General features: G+C 46.9%; 1 protein-coding gene across 4 annotated transcripts in view; it reads left to right on the top strand.

The window, feature by feature from the left end:
• The window catches only part of DTNB (dystrobrevin, beta), a 210,494-nt gene extending 191,588 nt beyond the window's left edge, over positions 1-18,906 (top strand). For 2 of the 4 annotated variants that reach the window (XM_010840573.1, XM_010840574.1), the window contains exons 15-17: positions 8,859-9,018; positions 9,816-9,905; positions 10,029-13,070. In XM_010840573.1, coding sequence (XP_010838875.1) covers positions 8,859-9,018; positions 9,816-9,905; positions 10,029-10,390 — 612 coding nt within the window. In that variant the 3' untranslated portion in view covers positions 10,391-13,070. The other 2 variants (XM_010840575.1, XM_010840576.1) reach the window with 2 other exon arrangements.
• The last annotated feature ends 428 nt before the right edge of the window (positions 18,907-19,334 follow it).

Here is a 19,334-nt window from a genome sequence, read left to right as displayed (position 1 = left end):
CAGTGTGAGTGGGGTGAGAGGAAGAGAGAGCACATGTGGACAAGACAGAAGTCATGTCTTTCATCAACCAGTCTCAGAAATGATCTCATTGGCCTGCTTCAGTTAGAGGCAGTCACTACAGCCAGCCCATGTTCAAGAGGAGGGAATTACCTCAGACAGTGACTGCAGGGAGGGAGGGTGTCACTGGAGGCCCCCTCACGGGTCTGCCCACCACAGTCAGTTACCTAGTTAAAGCATTTCACATAAAGCTTTATTGATGGTGATAGATTTAGTCCTCCCTGGAGCTCATTGCCCGCCCTGGCTCCATTCCCGCTTTCCATTACAGAAGGAAAAGGGTCAGAAACTTGATACACCTCCTTGTCGTTTAACAAATATTTATTAAGCCTTTACATGTGGTAAGCACAATGGTAAGGAAGATAAATTTGAGAGGTGAGATTAATGCCGTGCAGGGGTCCAAGGGAGGTGACAGTGAAGCAGTCAGGCGGGAAGCCAGTGGGAGCTAGTCAGACACATGGAGGGGGGCGGTGCTCCTGGAAGAGAGAACAGCAAGTACAGAGGCCTGAAGGCAGGAGAGAGGGCTGTGCTTCCAGTATTTCAATTGATTGTTGTTCTCGAATCCGTGCAGGAGCAGAGTCAGTTGACCTCCCTTGCACCGACATGTACCTCATCCCAAATCAACCCTATTCCTGATCCCCTGCCTCGGGCCTGGCTGAAGTCCATGCATATTGGCTGCCTGTGACTTGTGCCTCTGCTGGGGCCTTGGGGATGTACTGGCCCACAAGGATGCCAAACCAGCATTGTTCTGCTGGACCCAGAATCCACAGAGGGTTCCTGACAGCTCTATCCTAGCTGTCTTTTAATCCAGCATGATCCTAAAGCCAGGAACTGAAGCTTGAGATCCATGAAGAAAATTGTGCCTTCCCAAGGGTCTGAGAAGAACTTTTCTCTTTCCACTGCTCTGAACAAAGACAACATCAGGAGTCTGGTTTCTATCTTCCTCAGAAGGCATGTCCTGGGCAGTGATCCAAGGAAGGGGGACTGATTATTTTCAAGCTGATGGTGGGCAGTAGGATTCATTTCCTGATCCTAGAGTTTTAGCCGCATGTGGCTGTCTACTCCGTCCATTCCTCTTACCTCATTCCCCATCATCATTTTCCTATTAAACTGTTTGCAGAGGTTCCGTTTCATGTTCTTAAAAAGCAACCTATTTGTTCATCTCCAGTCTTAGGGCTCTGACATTCAGTCCTCAGGCAGTGATGCTGGCTCCACTCTCCCCGAGTGAGGTTTATTGAGTCCTTGCCACATGGTTAATGCTGGATTGGCCCTTCATACGGTGAAGTTAATTTGAATTTCACAGGCCACATACTTAGGGGGAAAAATTATTTGAGTGGCTTTAGTTTCCCTCTTGAGTTCTCACTTTTTGAGCTGAGCACTTAGTCTGGGAATTTCAGGCAAACTCTGAAGTCAGTCACTTCAGAGTTTTTTCGTTTTTTTTTTTTTTTTTTTTCTGGCTGAGCTGGGTTATGATGCCCAGGTTTTTCTCTAGTTGTGGTGTGCAGGCTTCTCTTATTGCGGAGCACAGACTCTAGAGCTTGGGCTTAGTATTTGTAGCATGCAGGTTTAGTTGCCCTGTGGCATGTGGAATCTTAGTTCCTCAACCAGGGAACCCACGTTCCCTACATTGGAAGGTAAAGTCCTAACCACTAGACCGCCAAGGAAGTCCCAACTTCAGAGATTCTTAACCCTCTTCCTGCACCCAAATGAGTGCTGCATCCTGGAGACTTATACAGGGTGCTGTAGCATCAGTGGAGGAGTATCCACAGCTCCGAGGCGATATGTTGCTGGGGCCATCATGTCCTTTGCTTGTGTCCCGGCCAGGTTCTCTCAGGCAGCAGCCCCCATTCTGTGGCTAAGGCATCTGAGTTCAGAGAGTCCCCCAGCATTCAGGCTCCACACCTGACCTCACTGATGCTCTGACTCCTCTGTGACTGAGGAACAGCTTTGGGGTCATTGCTTCTCACAGTATCAGCCTACTGACTGCATGGGATCCTTCCTTGAGGCTGCTCAGGCAACCCAGGAAACAACTTTTATTCTGTTTCCTTCCACCCTGGGAAGGCCCAGGAAAGGCCCAGGCATTGCCAGGATCCACCACTTCTGTGATCTCCTGCATCCTCCACTGTGCCAGCTTAGGACTTTGCTATAAAGCCAGGCCTCTGCATCAGACTTTCCTGCCTTCTCTGCAGATTCTCTCATCTTTTCCTCAGTTTCCTTATCTTGTTTGGATTGAGACTAAAACTGTTAGGTCTGGTGTTCATAAGTACCTTCAAACTAGGTTGAATCTTATGCTCTATTATTTGCCCCCCTGGCTTCCCTGGCGGTTCAGTGGTAAAGAACCCACCTACCAATGCAGGAGATGCAGGTTTGATCCCTGGGTTGGGAAGATCCCCTGGAAGAGGGCATACAACCCACACCAGTATTCTTGCCTGGAGAATCCCATGGACAGTGGAAACTGGTGGCTACAGCCCATGGGGTTGCAAAGGGTCAGACATGACTTAGTGACTGAGCACACACACATATGCCCTCTCTCCCATAAAAATATCCAAAAAGGCAGAGGCTGATAATAGTTATAGGGTGAAAGGTGATTGTTTCCCAAAATGCAGTGATTAATAAGTGAAAATGTAATCTAGCTAAAACGGGACTCCTATGGTGTTTATAAACTAGTTAGAAAGAAAAGATATATACCCTGAAAGAATAATAATAAATGTTTTATAGCCATAGACAAAAATAGAATATTTCACAAGATAGAACATTTGAATTGTCAATGGAAGATTATTATAAAAGTTAAACGGTGGTAAAGACATCAAAAAAAGATTTTTATAGTGTTCCATTATATGAATAAGCCTCATTTTGTGAAGTCATTTGCTAGTCAGTGGACTTTGGAGTTATTTCCACTTTTGGCCTATTAAACTGTTGCTCATAAACATGTGTGGACAAGCTTTAGATGAGCATATGTCTTTATTTCTCCTGGGTACATACTCAGGAGTGAAATTGCTAGGTCTTATGGTAAGTTTGCCTTTAACATTTTAAGAAACTGCCAAACTGTCTTCCTAAGTGGTTGTACCATTTTACGATTCTGTCAGCAATGCACGACGGCTTCCATTTCCCCACATCCTTGTTGGTCTTTTTGATTGTAGCTATTTCAGGGGGGTAAGTGGAATCTCTTTGTGATTTCAGTTTTCATTTCCCTAATGAGTACTCATATTGAACATTTCTCATGTAATTTTTAGCTCATTTTATATCTTACTCCATGAAATGTATATTCAAGTCTTTGCCTGTTTTGTAATTGGGTTGTCTGTCTTCTTATTCACTTACAAGTATTCTTTATATGTTCTAGACACAAGTTCTTTCTTATAGTTTATTCTGTATTTATTTCAGCTTTAAGTAAGTAAGTTCAGTCACTCAGTCGTGTCCGACTCGTCACGATCCCATGAATCACAGCACGCCAGGCCTCCCTGTCCATCACCAACTCCCGGAGTTCACTCAGACTCATGTCCATTGAGTCAGTGATGCCATCCAGCCATCTCATCCTCTGTCGTCCCCTTCTCCTCCTGCCCCCAATCCCTCCCAGCATCAGAGTCTTTTCCAATGAGTCAACTCTTCGCATGAGGTGGCCATTGATATATAATTGACATATAAAATTATAAGATATTTAAAATAGATACATTGAAGTGACTTCAATGTATACAGGGTGGAAGGATTTCTCCATCTAGTTTATTAACACATTCATCACCTCACGTATTTATCTTTTGTGTGTGTTAGAGCCGTCAAGTTGTTCTCACTTAGCAAATTTCAGCTATACGATAGATAGTATGTTATCAACTGTAGTCACCATGTGACATTAGATCTTCAGACCTTATATTTCAGCCAAAAGTTTACACCCTTTCACCAGCCTCTCCCTATTCCTCCGGCACTCAGCCCCTGGCAGCTAGTTTGCTACTCTCAGTTTCTGAGTGTGGGGTTTTTTTGGTTTTTTTTAGGTTCCGCATAGAGAGGATACCTTGCAGTATTTGTCTTTCTCTGTCTGGTGTTTTTCACTTACCATAAATAACACAGCAGGATTTCCTTCTTTCTCGTGACTAAATAATATTCCATTGAACATACATAATACATCTTTTTTATCCATTCATCTGCTGATGGACGCTTATTGTCTGCATATCCTAGCTATCATGAATATTGCTGCAGTGAACAAGTGTGCATGGAATTTCAGATATCCCATCAAAATCCTGTTTTCATTTTCTTTGGATATATACCCAGAAGTGGGATTATTGGATCATATGATAGTTCTGTTTTTCATTTTTTAAAATTATGGATATTTTATGTGTTTGTTGTTGCTGCTCTCGGGCTTTCCTTCTAGTTGCTGCTGGTGGGGCCTACTCTTCTTTGCAGCGTATGGACTTCTCACTCTGTTGGCTTATTCCAGGGGCTTCTCTTGTTAGGAAGCACAGGCTGTACAGCACACGGGCTTCCATAATTATGATGCATGGGCTTAGTTGCTTTGCAGCATGTGAGATCTTCCTGTCCCCTGCATTGGCAGATGGATTCTTAACCACTAGACCACCAGGAAAGTCCCCTGTTTTCATCTTTTGAGGAACCTCAATACTATGACTGCACCAGTTTACATTCTCACCACTAGCACACAAGTGTTCCCTTCTCTGCACACCCTCACCAGCACTTGTTATCTCTTGTCTTTTTGATGATGACCATCCTAACAGATATGAGGTAATATCTCATTATAGTTCTGTTTTGTGTTCCCCTGATGATTTGTGATGTTGCGTACCCTTTCATACATACCTGTTGGCCATTTCTGTGTCTCCTTTGGGAAAATGACTGTTCGGTTTCTGTGCACATTTTTAAATCAGATTGTTTTTTCAGGATTGTATGAGTTCTTCCTATATTTCAGATATTTACTCCTTATCACACATAGGACTTGCACATATTTTCTCCTGTTCAGTAGACTGCCTTTTCATTTTGTTGATGGTTCCCATTGCTTTGTGGAAGCTTTTTAGTTTGATGTAGTTTCGCTTGTTATTTTGCTTTTGTTGCTTTTGTTTTTGGTATCAAATCCAAAAAATCATTGTGAAGATCCACAATTCCTTTATCAGAAATAATTTACAAATATTTTCCCAGTCTGTGGCTTAGCTTTTTTATTTTTGTTAGTGTGTCTTTTTGATAGTTTTATTGAGCTATTGTACACTTCATCCTTTTAAATGGTTTTTAATATAGTCACAGAATTGTGCAGCCATGATCCATTTTAGAACATTTCCCCTCCTCCAAAAAGAACCCCAAACCCATTAGCATTCATTCCTCATTCCTCCCAGGCACCCAGTCCCAGACAACCACTAATCTACTTTCCATCTCTATGGATTTGCTTATGCTAGACACTTCATATAATGGAATCAAACAATATGTAGTCTTTTATAACTGGGTTCTTTCACTTAGCATATTTTCAAGGTTCATGCATGTTGTAGTGTGTATCAGTACTTCATTCCTTTTTATTGCCTAATCATATTCCATTGAAAGAATGTATTACATTTTATTTAAATCATTCATCAGTTGATGGACATTTGGATTTGTTTTCACTTTTTGGCTATTATGTGTAATACTGTTATGAACACTTGTGTACAAATTTTTGTGTATACATAGATTTTCATTTATGGTCAGTATATACATGTAAGAGTGGACTTGTCACAGTTTTTAAACTTTTGAGGAACTGCCAGACCATTTTCTAAAGCAGCTGCACCAGTTTTACATTCCTTCCAGCAGCTTATGAGAGTTCTGAGTTTGCCACATCCTAGCCAACACTTGTTATTATTGGTCCTTTTATTATAGCCATCTTAAGAGTAGGATTGTGAAGTTGTGTCTCATTGTGGTTTTGATTTGCATTTCCCTAATGGCTAATAATATTGAGCATATTTTCATATGCTTATTCTGTATTGGTGTATTTTCTTTAAAGAATTTTCTGTTCAGATCCTTTTCATATTTTTAAATTACCTGTCCTTTTTTTGTTGTTGTTTTAATTTTTTAAGTTACTTGTCCTTTTATTATTGAGTGTAGGAGTTCTTTACATATTCTTTTTTAAAAATTAGTTGTGTTATTGAAATATAGTTGATTTACAGTGTTGTGTATGTATTCTTAATATAAATCCTTTATGGGATATGATTTGAAAAAATTTTTCCCCATCCTATGAATTCTTTTTTCACTTTCATAAAGGTGTCCTTTGAAAATAGTTTTTAATTTTAATGAAGTCCAGTTTATCAGTTTTTTCTTTTGTAATGTATACTTTTGGTGTCAAGTCTGAAAAGTCATTGTCTAATCTTTTCTTCTAAGAGTTTTACAGTTTTAGTTCTTATATTTGGTATGGTGCATTTTGAGTTAGTTTTTGTATATAATGTGAAGTAAGGGCCTAATAAGTTCATATTTATGTGTATCATGGAAAGATCTCAAAAAGTATGCTAATTTTTCTGTATCAGTTCAATTTAGTCACTCAGTCATGTCCGACTCTTTGCGACCCCATGAACCGCAGCACGCCAGGTCTCCCTGTCCATCACCAACTGCCGGAGTCTACCCAGACCCATGTCCATTGAGTCGGTGATGCCATCCAGCCATCTCATACTCCGTCGTCCCCTTCTCCTCCTGCCCTCAATCTTTCCCAGCATCAGGGTCTTTTCCAGTGAGTCAGCTCTTTGCATCAGGTGGCCAAAGTGTTGGAGTTTCAACTTTAGCATCAGTCTTTCCAATGAACACCCAGGACTGATCTCCTTTAGGATGGACTGGTTGGATCTCCTTGCAGTCCAAGGGACTCTCAAGAGTCTTCTCCCACACCACAGTTCAAAAGCATCAATTCTTTGGCACTCAGCTTTCTTTATAGTCCAACTCTCACATCCATACATGACTACTGGAAAAACCATAGCCTTGACTAGACGGCTTTGTTGACATTACTTTGTTGACAAAGTAACGTCTCTGCTTTTTAGCAGAAGTTAAACACAACATTGTAAATCAACTGCTGCTGCTGCTGCTGCTAAGTCTCTTCAATCGTGTCCGACTCTGTGTGACCCCATAGACGGCAGCCCACCAGGCCCCGCCGTCCCTGGGATTCTCTAGGCAAGAACACTGGAGTGGGTTGCCATTTCCTTCTCCAATGCATGAAAGTGAAAAGTGAAAGTGAAGTCGCTCAGTTGTGTCCGACTCTTAGCGACCCCATGGACTGCAGCCCACCAGGCTCCTCCGTGCATGGGATTTTCCAGGCAAGAGTACTGGAATGGGGTGCCATTGCCTTCTCTGGTAAATCAACTACGCTTCAATAAAAAAATTTTTAAAGCATACTAGATGATAAAAGCAGATTGCCAAATGATATGTGCAGTATGATACCCCTTCATGCAAAATTTAAAGGCATGAAACATCATATATTATTCATAACTGTTAACATAAGTACACATAGGTAAAAAGTTTCACGCAAAATCTATGATAATGGCCGCCTCTGAAGGGAAGAAAAGAAGGGACTGAAAAGAATTCGTAGTCAAGGGGTCTTCAGATTTATCTGCAGTGTTAGAATAAATTTCACACAATATTAAATATCAATTTGAATGGTCCGTTACTTTGTACTTTTAAGCTTGCCTTGTATTTTTCAAGTTTCTCAGATTAAAATACACAGGTATGATTCAGAGCAAGAATGATGGAAAACAGACCGCTTCCGCTTGGTCCAGCGCTCACATTGGGTGAAGCTGAGCTGAGGCCCCCTGTCAGCCTGTTCAGGGCGGCCGATTCTACCTGTATGTGGGGTTTCTGAGCCAGCTCCCCAAAGATAATTATCTTCCTTTGAACGTATTTGCACACTTTGGCTTATATTTCCCCAGTCTTGCTTCCAAAGAGAACCCTAGTCTTTATGCCACTGTCAGTTGCCCTTCCTCTAAAGAGCCGTAGAGCCCAAATCTCAGCGGACTCCCTTTAACTGGAGTTTTTAAGTTTTTATCCCATGGCTCTAAGCTTTCTCCAGAACTGCACCAGAGCCTTCCCACAGAAGGCTCGGTTTCCCAGTAAACGTGTGTCCCCACAAAATGGTTCACAGAAGACCACACTGTGTGCTTGACGAGGGCAGCATGACAGGCCAGATGACTCAGCTCCTGAGAACTGCCTGCGGCTGGGCTCCTGACCCGCGAACTCATCAGGCACATTCCCCGCAGCCCAGCAGCCGCACAGGTGCAAAGCGCATGTCATTGCCCTGGGAGTAGAAGGGCTTGTTCCAGCATCTCCCGCTGACAAGCTAGCTGTGCAGCCCTGACACAGAGCTCTTACTCTCTTCATCCTTGTCTTTCTTCTCTAAAATGGATACTACTCGAGTCATTATGAGGCTCAAATGAGATGATGCACATGAATGTGTTTGCAAACAGAAATGAAAGATGTTTGCATATTATTTCCCAGCTGTGACCCCAGCCCCTCCCAAATCCTCCACCAGCTACCCCGCTCCATCTGTCCACCTGGAAGGCCCTTCTACCCTCCCTCCCTGAGCACGCCTCCACTTTCCCTCTGCTTTTAGTTTATTCTTCAGTGTTCTCGCTGCCTCTTCTCCTCCTCCCCCTTGTTCTCTCCCCTTCTCCCTTTTTGTTTCCCCGCTCCTTTTCTTCCTCTCTCCAGTCCTGGAGGCAGCCTGACTCTTTTCTTTCAAATCTGATCATGCAGTGCATTGCACCACTGAACTGAAGTCCTAAGTTGGCTCAGGTTGACTGAGAAAAAGCACTTGCCCCTTCCTCAAAGAGGTAAGGTGCAGGAGATGACAGGCTTTCTCTCTTTGATTCTCCCAGGCTCAGGCCACAGGATCACCGCATACATCACCCACTCACGGAGGCGGACGCCCCATACCCATGCCCGTGCGCTCCACCTCCACTGGCTCCACCCCCACCCACTGCCCGCAGGACCCGCTGAGTGGAGTCGGCGGGGACATGCAGGAGGCCTTCGCCCAAGGTGAGTTCGGGAGCAGAGGAAAATGAAGCGTTAAAGGGGTTTCGAAAAGTGGATAAGACTCCTGCTGTGGTTCTCCCTGTTTTCTTTTGTCCGCTTAGCTTTCAATGATCAGATTTTCATGTACAGTAAAAACAAGTCTCGTGCTGGCCCCTTCTTATTCGATGGGCTGGTCTGCAGCGGGAGGTCTGCAGGCTTGTATGTGTGCGAGGGCCAGGCCTCCTGGGTTTCTGTGCTCTTTTTGAGGAGGGTTGTGGGAAGTGCCTTGTCCTTTGGGCTTTGCCTCCTCCAGAGGAGTTAGATGGAATCATTCCCAAAGTCGAGTGCTCGGCCTGCAAAGTGTTTAGAGCAAGCAGGAGAAGGAGGCTAGAACTCTGAATCCAACCTTGCTGAAGGCACCTTGTCCATGGAGTTAATGGCCTGCCGTGTTCTGTAGTGGCCAGAAGATGAGGCTGCTCAGGAAGTCTTGTCTTGTCTCGGGGCAGAGAGGAGAGCAGGGAGGTGGAGCTGAGAGTAAGTCCTGCCCAAGGGTTTGTTCTGCAGTCCACCTCTTTGACTATGGCTGAGAAGCGTGGAGGTGGCAGGGTCCTGCCTTCGCAAAGAGAAGAGGGAGGAGAACCACGGCCTTGGGCACCAGTGCCTGGGAGCAGGCGGAGCTGCTCGGCCCATCTTCCCTTAGGAGTCCAAACTAAGTCCGGGGGCTGGCCGACTGAGGCATCTGCTCAGCTCTGTCTCCCCGACCCCCATCACTACCATCCACCTACCCACCAGGCATCGCCATCTGCTCTGCCTCTCCTCAGGTACGAGGAGAAACCTCCGCAATGACCTGCTGGTGGCTGCCGACTCCATCACCAACACCATGTCGTCCCTGGTGAAGGAGCTCCACTCAGGTGACGCCCAGAGCTCCCACCCAGCCTCCTGCCTCCCCTCCTTGCCCCTGCCTTCCTTGCCACCCACCCCCCGCGTGGTAAAGCGCCTCCCTCATTTCACCACGTGGCCTCCTTGCTTTCCAGGAACTCTCTGGATGCCTTCCCCTGTGAGCCTGTCTCCCACACGTGGTCACACACTTAAAGTTTCTCTTAAGAGCACACCTTGTGGACCAGACACAGTTCTGACTTTAAAGGAATTTGGCTCCGAGGGCCCCTTCTTCACTGTGTCTTCCACCTGTACTTCCTCCACAGCTGCTCTCTCCCTAGGCCTGCTCGGCTGTCTCGCTTGGAGCTTTCCTGGACGACGGGGAACCAAATCAGCCTCAAAAGCTTCTGGACTTCCTCCCACTGCCTTTCTGCTTCTCCTGTTTGATTTGGTTTTGAAACCGTATTCTCTCCTTTTGTCCGTGACGAGGCTCTGGTTTCCCTGGAAGTTCATGACCTGAGTCTGGTGCTTCCTTCACTCCACATGTTCAGTCTTATCTCTGACTTCTTTCTCAGTCTGTCTCGCAGCTATTTCCCATGATTTTCCCGAGACCCTTACCTCATGGCATATTTCCCCCTACTTGAAACCCAAGAAGGGGAGAAAAAAAAAATAGGCCATTCCCATATCATCATATCTACAAGAATCCCCATGATTGAATCAGTGTTGAAACTGCCAGATATTTTACTAATTTTTTTTATGGTGGTCAGATTCCCATATTTTATATTAAACAAACTTCCTTCCTAAGTGCTGTGGGTCACTCATACAGGTGGCCCTCTTTTGTTTCCTTTCACCTAATATCGTGCTTTTGGATACCTTGAAATAGCTTAACAAGGTTGTTCAATAAAGATATAAAGCAGTTTTTCCGTGGGCTATTCAGATGCACATACTTACTCTAACATAATACATTGAAATTATCCATCCATGCACTTAGGGAATGCAAGCCTTGAGTAGTCCTTCAGACCTTTGTAGGCGAAACCATACACTTTTAGAGTTGTCATGAGACAGGCTGAGGTCTGGCCAATGGCTTTGCTCTCAGATCTGCTGTTTTTGTTTAGAAGAGAGTAAGGTTGGTATGTCCAGTACAGTTGATAAGATGTCAGTTCTCCTGTTGAGGGAGCATGATGGTAACACTGTCTGCATTCTGGTACCATTTCTCAATCCCTTTTAGAAGCACTTTCCCCCTCCACACACACACATAAACAGAAGAGGAGACTGCCTTTGAGATGACCTCATGGGTGATCAGAAAGTCCCTTCCCTTATATAGCTCCCCACCAATGCCAGAAATCCCACTTTTGGAGGGAATTTCTTAGGGGATTTCAGGCCATGGAAATTAACCACAGTTGTGCCTCATGGCTGCTTGTTAGGGTTTGTGCAAAATACGTGGTTCATGAGCTCATCACATGAGTTTGAGGGGTAACTGGATATCATTAAACACAAAGCACATAGAGACCACACAGCTTCATGAAAAAGTAAGTGTATGGGAATACCCAGCCATCTCTCCTGGTAGGAAAGGATGGTTTTAATAAAGCTATGTAATGTATTTGGAAGGTACCTCAGAGATCACATTGTCCCCTCCCCTTACTTTAATTTTTTAATGTGGAATCTTAGTTCCCTGAGCAGGGATCAAATCCACACCCCCTGCACTGGAAGCACGGAGTCTTAACCACTGGACTCCAGGGAGGTCCCCCACTCTCCTTACTTTAGAAGTGCAATGAGTGATTATCAATAAAGAGATTTGCCTAAAGTTATTCAGCTGGAAGGGGCCAAGCTGGTCCTAGAGCTTAGGTGTGAACGTTAAGCTGATGGTCTTAAACTGCACTGCCCTCATCCCCATGCAGGACAAGGGGTCAAATCTGCAATCCCACCAAGACCTCTTTCATGGATGCTTCATTCTCCAACGCCCTGAAGTCCATAGTAGACGTGGACTGGGTCCACATCTGGCACAGTATCTCTATCGGACACAGAAGCAAAGTCCTTTATGTGCAAGGCTGCCAACTTCTCAATGAGTGCAGGAGCCTTGCCCAACACCAGCACATTTTTACTGTCACTGTTGAGGTTCTCATGAGGACAAGACTAGTTGCTCAGATTATCTTTATGTGTATCATGGACATACTGTTTATATCCATAGCTTACGCTCCTCATCTTTTTTGAAATTTTTGCACGAGTAATGGACTCTTAGAGTTGAAAGGATCTCAGAAGCTGCTTAATCCAGCTTGCTGCCCAGTGTAAAAGTCCTCCGTTTGAATATTTCCAGTGAGCTCATTCATGACCAGTTCTCCTCCTTAAAGAGTTCTTGCTTATCAGAGAGCCAGAATCTGCCTTTCTATAACGAATTTATTCTCATTCCACAACCCCCGCAGAAGCTGCCAGAGGGAGCTCAGTCCTTCCCTCATATTAGCCTTTCCAGTATTTGAAGGCAGACAGCGGGGCTCTCCCACGGCCTCTCCTCTTTAGGCAGCTGTTCATCGTTCCCTCAGCCATTCCTCACGTGACACAGGTTTCCCTTGCCCATCCTGCATGTCCACACCAGGGTGTGGCCAAGTGTTTTAAGGCCCCACTTCAAAGTGAGTTCCTGGGACTGAGCACATCTCCAGATCACAAGGGAGACCAGTGACCCCCTCCCCCTCCCCAGAACAGTGAGCCGCCACCTCCCCCGTCAGGCCTCTTGGGAAAGCAGCCTCAGATGGCATTAGCTTTTTGTCCACATTGCCACTTGGCACTGTTCAGTCATTTTAAGTTTGTTGTCTGCTAAAACCTTTAGTTTTTGTTTTGTTTAAACAGAAGCCAGTGTTCATCTAGTTATTCCCTGCTGTGCATTTTTATGGTGCTTTTCTTGAACCTGAGTGCAAGGTATTCACCATATTCCTAGTAGGTGTCATCCCTTAGAGAAACTAGCAACAGAGCCAGAAGCTGGGTGGGGGTGACGTCAGACTGTACTACTCCTCTGAGCCCAGGGCTTATGGGGACCTGATGCTGCAGCATGTGCCACGCGGGACACAGACCGGGTGACTGCAGCATCCTTGGAGGCCCGCAGCCATGACCCTCTAGCAAGGGTTTCATCCCTAGCTTGCTAAGCGCCTTCCTTCTCCCTCTGCCTATGCTTCTACTGGCTGAAGGGTCACTGGCCTCCTTGGACTTGTTTTCACAGCAGGGGAAGGTGCAGAGGAAGAAGAAGAGAAGATGCAGAATGGGAAGGACAGAGGTAAAGGCAGCTCCACAGGACCCCTAGTCTGATGGGGGCCAGAGCCCTAGCCCCCTCTCCCTTTTGTTCCTTCCTGCCTGCCACCACCCTTCCCCAAAGCTTTCAGACCCCTGCGGATCCTTCTCCCAGCCTTTCCCAACTGGCCACCAGGTTTTTCCCTAGAGGTGTTCTTGTCAGTGGATCAACAAAAAAAGCTTCCTGGTTTCCTGACACTATGAAAGATGGATGGGATGCAAGAAGTAGATACGAGTAAAATGCCAAACATGACCCCTTGCCTCAATTTAGGATAGAGTTAGTAGAGCAAAATTAAGATACGCAAAATAGGAGGTAAAAGGAAGTGGCAGGGAAAGTTAGTCATCAAACTTCAAGTGTAGGATTATTAGTACAGGAAGGTTTCTTAAAAGGCAGAGATTATTGTGGACAGAATAGCCCAATGGTTTTGTGGCTTCTCAGAGTAATTAAAAGCAATAGAGAAAAGGTATCAACCCAGGACAGTAAGGCTTCCTCATTTTATTGTATATAAAACCTTCTTAATAACTTGTTATGTTCAGAGAGCTGTGCTAAATGATGTCCATGTATAATCTCATTCATCCCTCAACAACTCGGTGAGATCTGTAGTATAATGTATAATTTTACCAGTGAGTAAATAGGCTCAGAGAAATTTAGATCAAACAGCTTGCATGCGTGCCAAGTCGCTTCAGTCATGTCCAACTCTTTGTGACCCTATGGACTATAACCCGCCAGGCTCCTCTGTCCATAAGACTCTCCAGGCAAGAATACTGGAGTGGGTTGCCATGTCCTCCTCCAGGGGACCTTCCTGACCCAGGGATTGAACCCACATCTCTTACGTTTCCTGCCATCAGCAGGCAGGTTCTTTAAAACTGGCACCACATGTGGGAAGGGTTGGATTTGAACTGAGTTTTCCTAACTCTAGACTTCATGCTCTTCATGTTTCTACATTATCCTAAACAGATAATACAATTCTCTTTGGACATTTGAGAGTCAGCTGTTATTTCTGTGATTGTATTTAATACATCTATTGCTGGCTTCCTTCAAGATGTGAGCTCCCCAGGACAGAGACTTCCATTTGTTTTGCTCAGTTGTATCCCCAGCACCTAGAACAGTGGCCAGCATGTTGTAGGATGTCTGTAGATTCACAAACATAAGGAAATAGGGTGGCATGCAGGAGAGCACTGTGTCAGAGAGAGAGGCAGGTGGCTACCCTGAGGATGCTGAAAGTGGAGCCTGAGAGAGAGCTGGCCCAGCTCGCTCGGGTCCCTGTTGGAGGCTGAGCACTTAATACACTCCTCCTGTCTAATTCCATGGCTCCATGAGGAAAGGATTCCAAAGACAAGGCTAAGGGCGGTTAAACAATGTGTCCAGGTAGTAATCGCCTGAGCCTGGACTCAGCCCAGGTGTCTCTAACGCCAGCACCCATCTTTAGTCTGAACGGACTGGGAGACCAAGTGCAGTGAAAGAAGTCTTAAGGAAGAGTGGAGAGAAGTGGATACAGAAAAGGAGGCTGTGATGAGAACAAGGGAGCACCTTAGAAGGGGAAGGTCCAGAGTGCTTGCCCATAGCGGCTCGTGTGGATGAGAGAGAGGGGTCTTTGGAGTTTGTCAGCAAGGACACTGGAATCACCAAGGATGAGTCGGGGGAAGAAAAACATACTCTAGGTGCTGTAATCATCAAGTGAGTCTGAGCGAGGCCTGGGAGAAAGTGGACAACAGCTATGATGAATTAATGAGAATGATGTATTTGACATAAAGCTGTCAAAAGGTCAGCAGCAGAGGGCAGTGGTATTTGAAACGTCTAGAAATGCTGCAGAGAAAACTGACTTTTGCATGCCGATGAGGGACTAGGAAGGAGGCAGGAGGGCTGTACTGCAAGAGGTGAAGAGAAGAGGAGACACACAGAGATAGATTTACGCTTATGTAAACACACCCTGCAAACACATGCATGCGCACACACACAATCCAGGCAGATCCCGGCTTTCATGTGGAATGTTCTTGGCTGAAGACATAACAGCTGCTTCTTTGGCCTCTCTCCCCTTATACCCTCCCTTCCCCAATAGTTTTTCCCAGGGCCTCTCCTCAGTCTCCCTTGTTCCCCCAAAGCACACAGAAGACTGCCCTGATCCCTTGGGCCTTGCCCTGCCCACAGACTCTAGCCTTAGGCCTGATTTCAGTCTGGACAGAGGCTGTGTCTCACACACGGACTGGGCATGGTTTCCCTCGTCTGGTACCTGCTGGCCTCAGGGACCCTCTGTCTTTGCACCTGCGTAGCCCAGTCAACATCTCTTCTTTCTGTCTCTCTCGCTATGTGTGTCTATGTGAAATCTTGTTGTGAGAATGCCTGAATTTCCATTTCTGTGGTTTTTTTAGGTGTCATCCCCGGGGGCAGAGTGTTAAGAGCTGGGGTGAGAGATGGGTAGGGTTTAAAAAGGATGTTTGCTGTCAGCACTGTATGGGTCCCAGGATGGGCCCCTGTTGCTAACATGTGGCTGTTACGTAGGTGTAGTTGTAAAGCCAAGTGTTTTTATGGATGAAGCTTTGTTTCTCCACCATGATCTAGGCATGAGATTTTATTAATACTGTAGACCGAGGTGGCAGCAACTACTGTCACCCAGACATTAGAGAGCAATAACTATCAACCAGAAAGAGAGAAAGATTGGCTTCTTCGGGGTTGAAATCATGCTGACATAATATAAACACAACCAGGTCAGCACCCCATGAGGCATAGTCTGCTCAGTGGAAACCCTGAGCCAAATGGACACTTCTGAAGAACCCATGACCCAGCCCGACTTCCCAGCCACATTCACCCTGGCCTCTCCCTGCCCACCCTGGCTCCCTGTCCGGGTGCATCCTGGGAGACGATTCTGCTCCACTGAAGGAGTGCCTTCCCCTCACTTTGGTGGTCAGTCCTTGTAACCAAGACTGTACAGATGAAACACAGGCTAACATAACTTCCCCATGTTACTTCAGAGCCCTCAGCTGCTACTCCACAGCCTCATCTTATGCCCCTGTGTCCTTCAGAATCACCTCTCCTAGCACCTGCCATCATGGTATTGAGAGCTATAAATCCAGTTTGCATGCTTAATGCTGGTACGTGTCTGGGAGACTGACAGCAGTGGTCCTTGGTAAGAATAGATACAGGCTTTTGACAGTCCAGATGATGGTTCAAGATTTCAGGGTGAGCAGAAGTCTGATTTAGAGTCCCCAGCAGATGTGTCTGCAGGAAGGAAATAATGAATGCTCTTTTCAAAGTGTAAGCCATTTTCACCTTGTTCATTTTCAGAACCACGTGGGCTGTGCCCTCTGATGTAACTGCTCCCTAGGTTGAAGGTGGATTCCTTTCCATTTTCATATGATTTATCTTCCTCCTGAGAGGCATGTGTATCCATGGCTGCGTTAGGTCAGTCATAGTTGCTGGTTGTAGGTCATGTGACTTCCCCCTTGTTTTCAAACCTGGTTGGGAAAAGTTGACCTAAGAAGAGACAAAGAACAAGTCCAGGAGCCCATGGGTCGGGGAGGCCCCAGGAGAACCCCCGGTGGCAAGGAGACCCCGACTGTGACTTCCGACTGTCGTTTGTGTCTGTGCTGCACAGGTTAGCGGAGGAGCCGGGCCAGAGAGGAAGCATGGGTGAGTACAGTGCTCCTTGCCCTCCCCCACGGCCCACTCCCTCCTCCCTCTCCTCCATCACAGTTCCCAAGCCAGAGCTGCCCCGGCACACGAGATGCAAGTTGAACTTTCCTTTACAAGCCCCGCTGCACCTCCTCTCTTTGTGCAGCTACACCAGTACACCTGCTCGGCCCCATTTGCAGACACTGGCCCATCCAGCACTGCTCTGAGCCTGGGCTTCAGGCAGGTGTCACCTGTGTTGGGATGCAGGTGGCAAAACTCACTTCCCCGGGCTGCCTCTCTTTCCTCCTTGCTTCTGATTTCCCTGCAGCCTCTGTCATTTTCTCCAGATGTCCAAACCACCGCCAGTGCAGGGTCACACTAATAACTCCGTAAAGTCGTTTCCCATGGTGCCTGGCCAAGCTGCACCTTCTCACTTCCTAAAAAAAAAAAAAAAGGAAAAAAATTAATAGAAGTTCAGATTTCCTCACAGGCAAATGCCCATTGCCTTGAGAGTTAGCCTTTCACGTTTTTCCACCTTAGGACCTTAACTCTTATCTAGCTCCAGTTCCAAGGTATTGCGGCTTCTAGGTCTGCACTGAGCTAAAAGGAAGGAACAAAAATACTTGGACAACCAATCTGTTCAAGAGAAGAGTTCTTTCAAGGATAGATGCCTTTGGTGCAGCCTTGAGATGCCTCTTTATTTTTTTAGTCTTTGCTTTCCTCCCCTCCCCCCACCTCATGTGTTTAAAAGTTAGACCATCTTCCTTGGTTACAGATCTTCCAGACAGAAAAGCCAGAGCTGCAGCCCACGGTCCAGAAAAGGACCTTCCCCAGGCCCTCCTGAGTGTTCTTGTCCTGGAGCAGCTTCCAGGCTTTTCCCTGACAGCTCCACTTTTCCCCATCTGCACCAGGCCCTGGGTTCTGTCCTGCTTGCCCTCCTGGACCTGCTTTCTCTGAGTCTCCCCGGCTCAGGGATCGTGCAAGCCGAAGGCGGGCAGTGCCTGAGCTGTGGAAATTCTCTGGCCGCCCTGGAAATCACAGAGCCTCCCAGGCTGGGCAGGCTTGTCCCTGAGCTCACTGCGCATGCGGGCAAGGCCCTTCCTGAAGCAGGCTGTGGCTGCTGCAGCTAAGAGACAGTCAGGAGCTGACTTGCCCTTGGGGAGCCTGCCAGGGCCCCTCTCCCCAGGGCACACAGGAACTGGGGGACGAGGACAGGCTTGTCCACCAGCTGGCCCACCCCTCTTTGCACACAGGAGGAAACTAAGGCCCACTACCCAGGAGCCTGGTGCCAGCCCTGACTCCTCTGCTACTAGTGCTGTCCTCTGACCCTGGGAGGGGTGTGTTGTGAGAAACTCTGGAAGCGGGGAGAGTTTCGGAAAGTTAAGGAAAAGCCTAAATGCTCAGGTGGACTCTTAAGTTCTGCTCACTTTATGTGTGAGGCTGAGGCTTTCTCCCCTTCCATTCAGGGCTTCTCAGCACATCACCAGCCTCTTTGCCCTTCCCTTCAGTCACAATTCTTCACCCCATGAAACCACCACTTTCCAAGCCTTGCACTGCAAACACAGTTCTTTCTTTCCTGTAAACATTTCCTGACCCTGTGACCTAAGCAAGACTCCAAAGACCCAAGATACCCCCAGAAAGAGAACACTCGCTTCCCTAAAAGGAGGGTGTGAGTCCTGTCCCTCTTCTAGTGTCCTGAGTTGACAAGGTCAGCAGCCGGACAGCACCATCCCCGTGCATTGTCCGGTCCCGGCAGATGTTAGACGCTTTTGCCTTGAGACCCTGCACCAGTGCCCGGGAATCACCGTGCATCTGTCCTGCACAGGCACAGGGGACGTGGAGCGAGCTGGCACCGACCGACTCGAAGAAGGCGAGGTGTTCTCCCAGAGGCGCATTCCTGTCCATCTTTCTGCTGCACACCTGGACCAGGCTTGCAGGCTGCCAGACGTTACCACCTGCCAGGGAGAGGGGAGCCCAGGCCGGTGGGAAGTGGGAGGGACCGCCGGTGCCGCCTCAGGCGCACCCCCTACCCCACCCTCGCACAGTCCTGCATGAACTAGCATCTTCATCACTCTCCTCCGGGCATGGTCTCATCTCTGCAACGGGAATTTACTGGAGGTTGAAAAGAGAAAAGAAACAGCACGAATCTCGTTGTGTGTGTGTGTGTGTGTGTGAGAGAGAGAGAGCTGATGGAGTTCTTGCTAGAATTTACTGGAGGTTGAAAAGAGAAATAGCATCAATTTCGTGTGTGTGTGTGTGCGTGCGCGCACGCGCGTGTGCTGATGGAGTTCTTACTGGCATCTCACCAGCACGCGGGCTGCTTCCCGGGATGGGGGCACGAGTTTCCTCCCAACCTTTGACCTTTAAAAACCAACAGGTTTTCTTCCCTCTGTCGTGCAGAGACAGCTTCAGGCTCTGCTCGGTTCTACAGACATTCACACCCTGGCCACAGGGCTAAAAATAGCCTCCTTCCTTTCTCTCTCGCTGCTTACACTTCCGCCCGATTCGACGCCGCTGCGCTGCAGCCCAGGCGGTAAGCAGGAGTAGAGAGCGAGCGAGCTTTGCCCCTGCAACCGTG

Source organism: Bison bison, unplaced genomic scaffold, assembly GCF_000754665.1.
Source record: "Bison bison bison isolate TAMUID 2011002044 unplaced genomic scaffold, Bison_UMD1.0 scf7180017864145, whole genome shotgun sequence".
Classification (NCBI taxonomy): domain Eukaryota; kingdom Metazoa; phylum Chordata; class Mammalia; order Artiodactyla; family Bovidae; genus Bison; species Bison bison.
This window is presented reverse-complemented; position numbering and strand designations above follow the sequence as displayed.